This window comes from Carcharodon carcharias, chromosome 20 (genome assembly GCF_017639515.1).
Source record: "Carcharodon carcharias isolate sCarCar2 chromosome 20, sCarCar2.pri, whole genome shotgun sequence".
NCBI lineage: Eukaryota > Metazoa > Chordata > Chondrichthyes > Lamniformes > Lamnidae > Carcharodon > Carcharodon carcharias.
This window is the reverse complement of record NC_054486.1, coordinates 15,819,520-15,833,196: the sequence shown is the minus strand read 5'-3', so window position 1 is coordinate 15,833,196 and position 13,677 is coordinate 15,819,520. Positions and strand designations below refer to the sequence as shown.

Genomic DNA, 13,677 nt, shown 5'->3' with positions numbered 1-13,677 from the left:
TTCAACATTCAGTCCCTCTACCACTTGTGCACAGTGGCAACAGTGTACAGGGTGCACTGCAGCAAGTTACCAAGGCTCCTCGAACAGCAACCCCCCCCACCTCCCCAAACCAAAGAGCTATACCAGCTAGAAGGACAAGAGCAGTAGGTGCATGGGAGCAGCACCTGCGGCTGCCCGTTGTGCCTTCATTGTGGCTGGGTGAAAACCCTGCCATTCCCCCACAAATAACACAGCACATGGACTGCAGGAGTTCAATAAGGCAGAAGCCCACCACCTTGTCAAGACCACTTAGCGATGGGGGTCATGAAGCTATTAATGTATATAATGTTATTGGAAATTATTTTTTTAAAGATAGAGGTTTAGCCTGTGGGTGTGTCTGTGTATGTTTTAATTGGATTAAAGCTAGCCAGTCTGGGTGCTTTGATGTATAGTAGTTTTCAGATGTATACAGAGGTAAAGTGTACATTTGCATTTTGTTGAATAGACCATTCAAGAAGGGGAGTAGAGCGGATGATTGCAAATTGGTTTCATAATGTCAGGAAGCCGATTTTTAGCCTTTTCGCCATATTGTCTGCTCACGTCGTTAAGCACGCCCAGCAATCACAAAAAATTCCGCCCATTGTCTGCTCCGTCAGTCTTGGCTCAGTTGGCAGCATTCTCATTTCTCAGTTAGAAGGTTGTCAGCTCAAGTCCCATTTCAGGACTTTAAGGCAACAATCCAGGCTGAGGTCCCACTGTAGTACTGAGGGAGTGCTGCACTGCCTCAGATGCCACCTTTCAGATGAGATGCTAAATTGAGGTCCTGTCTGCCCTCTCAAGTTTTTGAAAAAGAGCAGAAAGAAATTCAAACATCTGGTTGATAGCTGAAAAGGTGACATGATAAGATTTCATGTTTTAAGACTAAAAGCACCATTGACTGAACACTGTTTTTGTAGGCAACTTATACTTTTGTAACAGGGCTAAGACCTCACACTATATTTTATAAAATATATAAATACTTAATATAAATAAATGGGACAATGACCTTATAAAATGGCTGAAGCCATGTCTAGCTTTGACCCTTGAACAATAAGTGCTATGTGGCAGAATCAAAGAAACTTGTGCTTTGTTATCTCTGAAGAGACACTCATCACCCCTATGTGCTGGAGAGACCAAATTCAAAGGGAATTATACAAAAGCCATCTCCATTTCATAAGCCAAGCCTGGCCAACCGGAGCTGAATCATCTGCTAGGACAAAGAACCCTGCAACCTTCCTTTCAAATTCTTAATGGCTGGAACATTAGCAATCTCAGGAACCCAGACAAAGGGATGTACAACCTTTGTCAAAGCCAATGTGGAGAGATGGGTGTCATGTGACATGACCCCCCACCCCCTAGTTGGTAGAACCTGTAATATTGCCTTGTGAGCTGCAAAGTCAAGTTTGCCATTTTTCCATTTATGTGGCAGCAGCACAGAAAAGGGGTTCTGTCCAGATGGATTTATCTCTGCATGCCTATCTCATTGTGAAAATCATCTCCACTGGAAAAGTGAATTATCCAGCATCAGTTTTCAACCTCTGACCTCTGTGAGGGATTATACCATTGAACTTTTGATTCGGGATTCTGGACTCGTGAAAAAAATATTTTCCCTGTGGTCTTTTCCCTGTAACTCTTTCTTTCTTTATCCCTCTTTTATTGTATGAATGCACAGGGTGCTATGTAGAGACAACTTCCCACCCCACTTTTTGAGTGCGTGCAAATAAACTTATTCCTTTGAGTTCATCGTATTCCAAGTTTGCTATGGGGTTAATAATAGAAATTGGATCACCAAAAACTGAGGAGTTGGGAAATACGCCACATCATTTACAAATCAAAAACACCTTTCTGTTGATGGATGGGTGAGTGAGAGGAGAAGTCAGGGCTGTTTAAACTCCCTCCTGCCCTTAACATTTTACACTACAGAACAGAACTTTCCCCTTTTACTTTTAGCACAACTGGAAAACCCACTTCACAGATATAATTTACACCTTGTCCTTTAAGCGTTTATTTGAGATTCCTGGACCCAGTCTAAAGTGATTCTCAGCTCCCACGGGTTTACTTCCATTCTTTTCCTTTCCCAGCCTGGTAAATTTTAACCCCAGAATTGTCTTTCACGGTGAACAATTTTCCTGGTGATTTTCCCTCTAGCACAAGCTAGGCAAACCTTCTAGCCTTTTTACAAATCCTCATGAATTTGGACTTTTCATATGAGCACAAGCTCCTACCTGCATCCCTCACGGTGAACCATAGACACTTCTGACCTGCAGCCGCTCCCTCTCTCCTGGGTCCTCGCAGACTGTCTGTGACTGAGTGTTTCAGGAATGTCTTAGAAGCCCATCTCCATGGCAATGTGAATCACAAGGGCCTTGTATCCAAGTAGAAATGTTGATTAGCTTTCCTTGAGGCCCCCCACCCCCCAAACTCCCTTTTATCTTGGATGTAAATGGACAGTTTAAAGTACAGCTGTTTACAACATGAAATTCTAAATGCCTTCAAAGGGCCTGGATTTTCTGCACCTGTTTGCGGCAGGTGTGTTCGGTGGTGAGATTGGAGAACTTCGCAAGGCCCTGGTCATGTTTCCTGATGATGTAAATCCATGACGTGATTGCCTCCTCCCCCATCAATGGCAGTTCACGTTTCCCATCGTTGAACATCAGGAACTTAATTGTAATGAATATGCATATTATCATGAAGCACTATTAATGTATATAATATTTTGAAAAATATTTTTCTTTTAAAATAGACATTTACTCTGCGGTTGTGTCTTAACTGGATTAAAGCCAGCTAGTCTGGGTGCTTTGGTGGGTACTAGTTTCGATGTGTAAGAGAGATAGCGTGCATTTGAATTTTTTGAATAGAGCATTCAAGAAGTGGGGTGAAAACTTGACACCTATCTAGCAGATACCAAGCCATATGTTTATATTACTAATTAAGTTGGTACTATGAAAGGAGTTTCATTGTTAAAAGGTAAAATTCAAAGAGGTTGTTGATACAATGAGAATTTGAATTCAATCAGCGGTGGTAGGTATAACTTCAGTAGTTTTCGGGTGTGCAGGCCGATGCAATGTAAGATCAAAAGGCAGCTGCAAGCCTCCAACTTGCTCCACAGTGAAAAGAACCTCAGTCTGAATTCATAAGGTGAAAATGCTTTGCTGGTGTATGGTTAAGTCTATGGGTTGCTTTTGCCTTAATGGAGACGAGTTTGGGAATTTGTTAAAAATTATGATAGCAGTAATTTGTAGCCATGTGTATATATTTTAACCTGTGTAATTAATAAAATGTTTCATTTAGTTTAATGTAAAACCTTGAGAATTAGCAGTCTAATTCCTGAGTTTAGTGTCGCATCTCAAACATAACAATTAAAATTATTGGTTTTGACAGTTGTTTAAAGTTTCTCTCTGGGATTTTAAAATAACTCCACTTTACCAATTTACCACTTTAACACATATAATTACTGTGGCCTGAGGCAAATGCCCTGCCAGTGATAATTATATGCAAACCTGTGCCTCTGCACTTTGTAAACTAAGTGCCACATGATATGGTGGAAAAAGTCGCCATTGCTGTCAACAGGTCAAATGCCGCTTTCCCCACCCGATATTGGACTTTGCCGATTTCTGGGATGATTCTGCCCTAGGACTTTGGAGACACTCAGTCTAACCATGTAGACACAAATGCTGCTGCCACTGTCTCCAAGTGTGAATATTTTACACCTTCTTTCCAGCAAACAATCTGGGCCCCACTTTAACAGATATGTCACCCAGGCTGTTGTTAGGCAGACTTTAGAATGTCACATGACCTCCCCCTTAACTTTATTGTAAATTAAAGACACAATCCAAAAACAGAACAATCATACAGATACTCTCTCTCAAAATCTGCTAACAATTGGACATTTTTAGAATGTGCCATGCATCTTTTAAAAAATATTTTACTCAATTAAAATGAACTTACATGGACAATTCAGCTAGGCACTGCATGGTGCCGGACTTGTTATCTCCTTTGCCACTTCTGCGCCAGCCTACTCCCGCTCTCCAAGTGGCCCTTGACCCTACCCGACCGAAGAGGCTTACACAAACTCAGAGATAGTATCATCTTTGCCACATTACTCTTTTCCCTCCCCAACTCGCTCACTGCCATTTACTCAAGAACACCACCATGACACACATTGCTATATCAGTACTATTTAGCAGGGCATTTTGCAGTCATCATGCTGATGTTTCACTTCTGTTTTAATTGAAGAAACAGCCAGAGCACCCGTGACATGGAGGAAGGCAGCAGTTACCCCATCTGTTGTTGAGTACCCATACAGGTACCTTTCCCCAGGAAAATATATGGACAGGATAACCAAAAAATACAGGAAATCTCAGGAGGAATCTGATTGTGAAAATATTGACCACCAGATACTGAGCCTGCATGAATTACTTACCCTACCCAGTTGATTAGTCCCAGGGCAGAATTGACAGAATCGATGTGAATGTAGGTGGGCACTCAGAGGTCCTCTCAGGTTGAGTGGAGAATTTGCAGGTTTGGAGGCTACAAATAGGATTTTAAAAAAAACCTACACAAAAATTGTGATTATTCACAGGTTGGAGAAAGTGAAAGAGAACTTGCTGGTGAAAGAGCACTCAGAACACATTACACTCTCTAATAAGATTGAAACATTGGATTCCTGAAGAAAGTATCAGACCCTGGGCAAGAGCATCAAATGATTACAGAGGCATCAGAAACACATGAGTTGGCTCAAAACTATGGGAAAATTCAGTTAAGAGTTGCTGTAAGAGGCTGAGTAGCTAGTGAGCTGGCCATTGTTTTGCAGTGCAATATTGAGAGTTCCAAATGCTCTGTTGTCTCCCATTTGCTAAGGGAAGGAACATTTTACATTGGAAGGACTGGAAAAGATTAGGGAGTGGCACAGAGAGCAACAAGTCATTGTGATCCTCATGGGAATAACTAAGGGAAGGCCTGAGGTCCTTCTGGAGTAGGAAACTAGGAAGCAGGCTTAGGAGCAGGATTTCAAGTGTGGTAATCTCCAAAACTCTCCCCAGTCATGAGCTAAAAGGGATAGGAATACCAAGGAGTTCAACTCATGAGATGGAACCAGGAAGATATTTTGTTTTATGGGATGCTGGCACCAATCCTGTGGAAGATGGGAGCTCTTGTGCAAGGAACAGGAAGGCAGTGAATTAACTGGCAATTGGATAAATAGAGAAGGGAACAGTTATTTAATCTAGGAAGGCAAGGGGATGAGGGAATAATACCAAAGAACAAGTTGAAAAGATTGTAATAGATAAGCTAAATATACAAATGGAAAATAATGCAGTAAATGGGTTAACACCCGCAGAAGGAATAAAGGGAGTGAAGAAAATCAAATGGATCAATTATATTCTGGGAAAAGACCAAGAAAAAGGAATGGCATCTAATTCTGGACAAAGAAAAAGGAGCAGTGCATAAATATGAGCAAAAGTTAAAGTGCATGCTGTGCTCAGAGTGTGGGAAATAAACTGGGTAAATTATAATCACAGGAGGATATAGACTTAATAGTGCTTCACCTGAAGGTAGAATATTGATATCTTTAAAAAGTGGTGGTGGTGGGTGGGGCAGGAGGTGTTTTCCCTTGTGCAACTGTTCAGTTGTGCGTATTAAAATGAGGGCACTAAAGGAGAGAGGAGAGTCAAAAATAACAGACTAGCTTGAGGTCAGTTTTGGGTGCTGACTGATGTCAGAATCTTCCGATTCTGCATGCTTCTGTGCACACGAGCTCCACAGTGTGGCAATCAGCATGGGCCATGGTGGAAGTTGTTGTGAGCAGACGCCCCCCCCCACCCCCGCCAGATTTTTCCTCTCCCAGCTCCTGTAGTGCTGAAACCAGCAACTCTATGGAGCTGAATTTTGCTGCCTTAAGTTTGTCTTTATTAGCTTGTATGCAGAGAATGGAGCAGGAAAACACCCCAAAGAATAAAGCCATAGAAATAGAATGTTCTGGAAAAGTGAATTTCTAAGCTGACAATTTTGGAATGTGAGGATGTTGATCGTTTATTTTAAAATCCATTATTGACTGAAAAATTATCAAAATGTGTCATACAATTCACATTGCAGCTTACTCCAAAACAAGCCCTGATCTCTCAAACTTACATGGCGATATACATTTTCTTAAATTATGCTTACTGAGAGCTGTGTATCAAGCACTTGATAACTCGTCAAATTTTCCTTTTCTGAGCTGATAATGAGTAAGCAAATCTTTCTTGTTGAACGATGCACTTCACATTGAAACATACTTTTCTCATCACCAGATATATTGTCCTGGGCCAGAGGCAAGGCTGAAGCATTTTATCAAATTATTAACACGAGGTGGCACCAGGGTTTCATTGCGAGTGGATTCTCATAAGAAGCTGGGAAAGCATTATATTGCAGATTCATAAGACTTCCAGAACAAAATTTATTTAAATGAGTAAAAGCTTTTTTTAACTTGTTACAACCCAGTTGCTAGGCCATGTGCATTTACAAGTGCTACTACACATTGATGTAAATAAATAAGCAATTTAGATCTCTATGTTTCAATTGTAAAGAGTTAAACAAAAAAATCCATTAAGAACTTACATAAAAAGTACAGCAAAGGGGTTTATAGGTTTTGTTTAAGAGGGTATATAATCAGGCAACAGCATTATCTCAGCACAACTGCCAGCAAAACCGCATGACCAAAGATCTCTGCCACATCTTCTCAACTTATTGGACTGCTGATCACAGTAACAAATAGAAGTAAACAGAATCCTTAAGCCCTCTGCCATTCTTCTATACAGATTCTACTTAGATTAATAAATTAAGCTATCTGAAAAAATAAATTAAGAAACTCTCCTCCCTTTTGCTCAATTATCTGCAAACTAAGTATCTACAAAAATACTTGAAACTTCTTACAACTTAAAAGAATTCATATGCTCATAGCCTGATATCAATAGGGCTATTCTTAAAATCCTTAATGTTATTATTAACATTGACTACAAAGTGCCATAGCTTACCAACATAATCCCTGCGCTCCCGCTTATTTTAAACTACCAAAGTAGTTACAACATTTCACCCTTGCTTGACACCTCAAAATACTCAAAATAATATTTTGACAGTCTTTTTATTCTCAATCTTGGCCATCTAGAGCACTGTAAATGGGTTAAGCCTGCATTTTAAGCCTGGGTGTAGCTAGAACTGCTTAGGGAGGTATGTGCTCTTCATCATTCATTTACCCCTTATATTGAACTCTTTCCCACCCGCCCAACCTAATCACCATGCTTCAAAAATATTTTAGCCCTGTTCCTCATTTTATGGGTCCTCTATCCTAGCTGTTGTGCAAGCAGGGGCTCATTCTACCTCAGGAATTAGATTAACACCTTTAACTTAAAAGTTGATAACACACTGTTTCCAGGTTGGCTTTTCCTGCATTTGGCATTTATACTGAGTTCTATTTTAGCCAGCGGAATACAGCTGGAATACTCAGTTCAACTCTTTTTTTTAAAAAACTGGAATGACATACTACCCACAAGCAAAAATTGTGAGTACATTCAACACAATGAAAACATATACGGAGTACAAGTATAGGATTTGATACAACACATAAAATCACTGCCATAGCGAATGTTAACAGCAATGTTAATAATACTACAGTTAAGTGTATCTTTCTGCAGTAATAATGCTGTGCAGCAAAGCCAGATTTTTCTGGTACCATCTTCCTCCTTCACCGTTTGCACAACTAACTTGGTATTTTTCAGTATTATCTTGTGGCCTCAAGGTGATGAGAAATTCCACCACACAAAAACTTTCTGAAGGCCTTAACATTTTCAACCTACATGTATCCAGAGGGTGGAATAAAACGGCTGACCCGCTCAGCTCTCAAATGTTCTCCATTCCCCAGTCATTTGTCTTCCTAATTTAGAGCCGAAAAATTTCACAAGGAAAAATAATCTTTAGAGGTCTCTCCTTTGCAAAGAAAAATACTATTTTATTCTCACTTGGTTATTTAGCTTAGGGCATTATAAATATATACATACACACACATACATATATATAATATATATGCGTGTATATATATATATATATATATATATTTTCCATTCTTACCTCTAACATTTCCCAAAAAATCCATTTCAAACAAAATAGGATCTTACGGAGTTTGAAAATGCTATTTCTACTACACTGGGGGGCAATTTAAATGAAGGCATTGCTTGATAAAATTCTCCTGGAATAAAGTGGTTACAGTAAATGACCTTAAGGCCTACACTATTCTTCCTGTTGTCCCCATACACTTCTTCCCCATATTGTACCTCATGATACAAAATCACCGAAAAAGTTTGGTATTTATTCACTGTCTTTGTTACTATTTTTTTTTCTCTTTTGGCAAGTTCCTCTCAACTCTTTTGGGCATTTTAAACGAACATGAAAGTCAATAAAGACATATGGTTTTCAAAAGTAATACTTATTTTGAAAGTACCTGAATCATACACAAATAACAAGCTGGAATCATTAACTTTATAATATAATGGAAACCAGAAGAAGCAAGGCTCTTGAATGGAGCACAATCTTTGAATTACTGCCAAGACTCCATCAGTTCATAAGCCAACTTTTTTCATGTTTCTAACCAAGCAGTTTGTTTTGCTGGCTGTTGCTTTGTTTCTCAGCACGCACACTGTATTTCTCATTGCACTGGGAATCTGTTTCTGCCATTAGATCCATTTTGCAGCAGTTATTGACATTGTGTATTTTGTTTCCTTTTGCAGAGTCCACGTAGACCACAGTTTGTTTGTCAACTGGATTTTTCAAGAACTGCGTCTGTCATTAAAAAAATAAAAGTCAGCTTTATGAAAGCATTCCTTGGGAGGTTTGAAACAATTTCAGCTTCTGACAACTATCTATACAGGTACTAAAAAAAAATTAATATTTCATATGCTTTTTCAAAAAATGAAGACAAACAAATATGATCTATCTCTAATTAAGCACACAGTTACAATTTGAACAACAGTGATTTCATAGGTATCTTTACATGACGGAGAGCTTTGGTCCGGTTTCTAAACTTTGGAGGTGCAAAACCACCTGTGGTGGGCAAAATGGTCGTTCTTTTTTCAACGTCCACCATGTTACTGTATGATATGTGTTACACGGGATGGTTATTCAGGCTCGTAATGGGTCAAAATGTGATGAATCTCAAACAAATTGAAGGAAATCCTCCACACCCATTTACATCAGTTTGTTCCTTTATACCTCATCAATATTGTGTAAAAGGAATCCTGCTTGTCTTGATTTGGAATCTACGTTGCTTATTTGTTGGGGTGGATTTGAGGCTACTGCCCATAAGATAAAAGACTATTCCTTATATGCAAACTTGCATGTGCATTGTTGTCTAAAAGATATAGTTGTGAATCTCATTTCTGAGCATGCAGCTTCCCCTCCCTCTCTTTGAGGGGGACCTCTGTTGAAATGTAATGAATAATTTAGAACTCAGCTGCATGAGAACAAAAAAAATCAAACTTCTATCTCACAGCATAACTGAGGCACTCAGAATGCCACTACAGTAATTGTAGAAGAATGCTTTTCTGCACTTTGTTGCTGGATGCTGAAGAAATGTTGCTGCTTTCCTACAGTAGTTTTTAAGAGTGCCAAATGAAGTGGTGCTCAGACGTGACACAATAGGTGTTCTGCATTAGTGCAGCAAAAAGTCACAAATACCAAAAGGCCATAGGTTCCTACTTCAGAGATTTGAGTATGTAGATCTTGGCTGTCATTGACTGCAATACTTTCATTGGTGCTGTCTTTTGAATATGGAGTTAAACCGAGGCTCTACCTGCCCTCTCCAGCGGACGTAAAAGATCTCATGACACTTCTGAAGAAGAGCTGGGAAGTTCTCCCAGTGACCTGAGACAACGTTTAACTCTCGACAAACACCTAAAAGATATATTTACCCGCTCATTTATCTCCTGGGTGTTTTGCAATCTTACTGTGTGCAAATTGGCTGTCATGCTCCTTGCATTGCATCAGTAACTACTTCAAAAGTATTTAATTGGCTATAAAACACAGGGATGCTGCGAGGATATGAGAAAGGTGCTATATAGGTGCAAGTTTGTTTGTTTTAATCCTGCTCTATGCAGAGTCGGCTGGGCTCAACTGGGTGATAACATGGGCTTCAGCAGCGTGAACCAAGAAGGAAATAAAGCGAACAGTAGTTTCAACTCATGATCACAATCCACTAAATCCTGCTGAAAAGTGCAAGAACAAATGTATGGCGACAATAGGACAAAGGCCCAGTTGCAATGCTCCATATGGAAGATCTGACTACTGTCTTACTCCATCTAGTTTTCACATAAGGAACAGCCACTTGGACAAGGCATGGGAGAAATGATGCTCAAGCCGAACCATACTTCAGCAAAATTCTCTGACCCACATGCTCTTTCCAATGGTAGCTTGGCTTTGGTGAATTTATTTTGTGGAATACTGTAGGAAGTCGGTAATGTTGAACATGTACCAGGCCTTATTTCTGCCACAGTTGCAGCACAGCGTACAGATTTGGTCACTAAGAACAACGTAAAAGCAATGTAAAGGGTACAGCTTTCCTAGGACGTTGCCATGAAAGGTTACATTATAAACAGAAACTGGAGATGCTGCGATATTTTTCTACTGGAGTTGAGAACGTTAAGATGAACCCAATAGAGATCTTGAATAATTTGAAGGCTTGATGATGGGAGGAGAGATAGATTTTTTTCCCCACTTGATGGTGAGACAATAGCAAGGTGGCACAAATTTGGGAACATCACAATTCAAAAAAAAATCTTTCCACAGAAAGTGTTTGATTTTGTAAATAAATTATAACAACTTTGTAAAACACTTTTTCATATAACGCTGTGTGCGTCCCACCACCTCTTGCAATGAAGGTTATTTGTGGCAGAAATGCCACAACAATGCCCAAGAAATGCAGGATGATTGACAGTAATTTATTAATGTTTCAGGCCACAGACGGAGTACTGATACTCGAGCTAATTTCATCTCTCCATTTAAAGCTGCCAAACTCAAGTTAATAAGCAAGATGTGCCACTAGATTATTATGCTAAAGGTGTACTAGATATGATACATGGTGGTGCACCCTCTGGACATGAGCTGATGGAAGCACAAAAAGTTGCATCATTTCACTAAACCGCAGTGTATTTGAAGTATTCTAATAGTTGTCTGTCCATGGGCTGAAACTAAGAAATTGCCACTTAAAAGAAAGTTTAAAATATCTTCTCACGGACAGGAAATGTTCTATCCATCCAAGTGATATAAAAATGCCTGCTGGAGACCCATCATATTAGGTGATCTGGTAATTAAAGTTGCTTGATGTCTAGTGGGAACAGAACTTTTCAGTTGCCTGCATGTCTCAGCATCCATCATCCAGGACTAGGAATATTCAACATAGTGGCAAATTATGGGAAATGGGGTTGTCAGAGGCTGTATCTCACAACAGTGCCTCTGAAATTCCTCAATGATTCTGCTGTGAAGCAGTTTAGGGCATTTTTTGACATCAGAGCTACTATATAAATCAAGGTATTGTTGTTGGTATTCTGCCTTAAGTCTAACAGGAGACTCATGGAACCCCTACAGAAACCGCAGAGGTCTCGTTAAGTTGGGTTACTTACTGTACAGCCCCTTAAGCGGTGGAACTGCCGTCTTCCCCACACAATGTAAACGTTGAGCTGGGCTGGAGATTCCCAAAACCAAGTTCTTGGCTCTGGCAATGGAAAGGAACCTGGTGTTGAACAGGGGCTGGTACACCCCCAATCAGATGTTGCATACAAAAAACTTTGCAGATTGCAGGTAGACCAATGGAATCCAGATCTGACAAGTGACCCTTGCCAAAGAGGAATTAAAAAAAAAAATCCTATGTTGGCACCAAATAGAGTAATGTCATGAGCAGGGAGGCATCTGAGCTCCCGGGCACATGGAGTGAGCAGGCAACTGCCCGAGATGTGCCTGAAATGCTAACTGACCTCTTGAGCCATACAAATGAGGTGCCCTTGCATTGATCCCACAAACACTTGCATGATCTGTGCTGAGAGGTGTGTGAATTACTGTATAAGCAGCCAAGATTTCCTCTCAGGTCACAAATGTTCTAAATCATTCCCTGCACTCCCACTCTCTACAGTGCTTTCATTATTTTAGGATCAAAATACTGAATCGTTTTCTCCAGTTTCCCAATAAAGTAGGAACTTTATTCATACAAATTAAAAATAGAATCAAAATATGTTAAAGGTTCCTTTTGATGTATTCAACTGTTCTACGTGGTTGAATTCAAGAATTCTCATACAATACTGATTTATTTCAACTAATCCTCTTTTGCACCAGCTTGCTTTCTTATGCTTCGGTGTTAGTCGTCTCAAGGTTGGTAGCATTTCCACTTTCAGGTCAGAAGGTTGTGTGTTCAATCCCCAGTCTACAAAATCTGGACTGACACTCTAGTGGCACTACCGAGGGAGTACTGTGCTATCAGAGTGTTATCTTTCAGATGAGATGTTAAAACGCAGGGGCTTTTGGTAAATGCAAAAGACCACCTGGCACTATTTCGAACAGCAGAGGGGTTCCCTCAATTCCCTGGCCAATATTTATCTCTCAAACAGCATCGCTAATAAAACATTATCGCATTGTTGTCCGTAGGACCTTGCTGTATGCGAATTCACTGCTGTGTTTCCTACATTAGAACTGTGGCCAATTAGTTAGAGTGTGCACTTTTGATATACACTTAAGTATACAGTTTAGTGTACTCCATTGGTTCTAAAGCACTTTGGAATGTCTTGTGGTTGTGAAAATGCAAGTCTTCCTTTTTTGAATACACTGAAGATAAAGTTTACAAAAACTTTGATAGTAAAGTTGAACATTAAAACTAGTAAAAATGGAAGTTGCTTCAAAAATCACTGAGGCACCACCTATATGATTGGACCATTCCTAGGCAAAGGTTTTTGCTGAACTGAACCACTTGCTTGTTTGGGTAAACCAGAATAATTAATCATTTTGCATTATTAAGACTACATCAGAAATATGATCATAGTCTTAATCCTCAATGATTGAATGGACAAACATACTTATTCCTTCCTTCCCTCCTTCTCTAAAGGACTGATTTTTAGTACGTCTCTGTGTGCCAATCTGTCAATTTTCAATCTGGGAGCCTAAATATTGAGAGGCTATTCTCCCACAGAGGGTTCAAGGGATATCAGACTCCAGCTGGATCTCCAAGGGATTACTAGATACTGATCAAAAGTACATCCTCTGACTACTGTACCTCTTTCCTAGATCAGAGATGTTAAGCTAATTGTAGTGCATTTAATGTGATGCAAAAACCCACTAACTCAACCTGGTCCAGTGCTGAAATCTGGGCTTGCGATCTGTTTGGCTTATCACAACACTACATAATGCATTTACACAATGAACCATTTGGAAAGCTGAAGGCAAATCTATGTTGTTATTTAACTAATATTATTGTCAATGGTAGACTCAAATAATAAATCTTCTTCAGCAGATTTTCCATGTTGGATGCTGGAAGAATTTACAACACTGGAAATATATATTTGCAGCACTAATCTTTTCAACATTTTCACCTTAATTTTTAAGACTAAAAATCAATTGGCTGCAAACATGGCCAGTGAAGCAATTTATTAAATC

General features: G+C 39.6%; 1 protein-coding gene across 2 annotated transcripts in view; it reads right to left on the bottom strand.

Annotated features, from left to right (window-relative positions):
* Positions 1 to 6,437: 6,437 nt before the first annotated feature.
* LOC121292679 (cysteine-rich motor neuron 1 protein-like) overlaps positions 6,438 to 13,677 on the bottom strand; it is a 305,563-nt gene continuing 298,323 nt past the window's right edge. For both annotated transcript variants that reach the window (XM_041214956.1, XM_041214957.1), the window contains one exon: positions 6,438 to 8,826. In XM_041214956.1, coding sequence (XP_041070890.1) covers positions 8,632 to 8,826 — 195 coding nt within the window. In that variant the 3' untranslated portion in view covers positions 6,438 to 8,631. The remainder of the gene's footprint in view (positions 8,827 to 13,677) is intronic.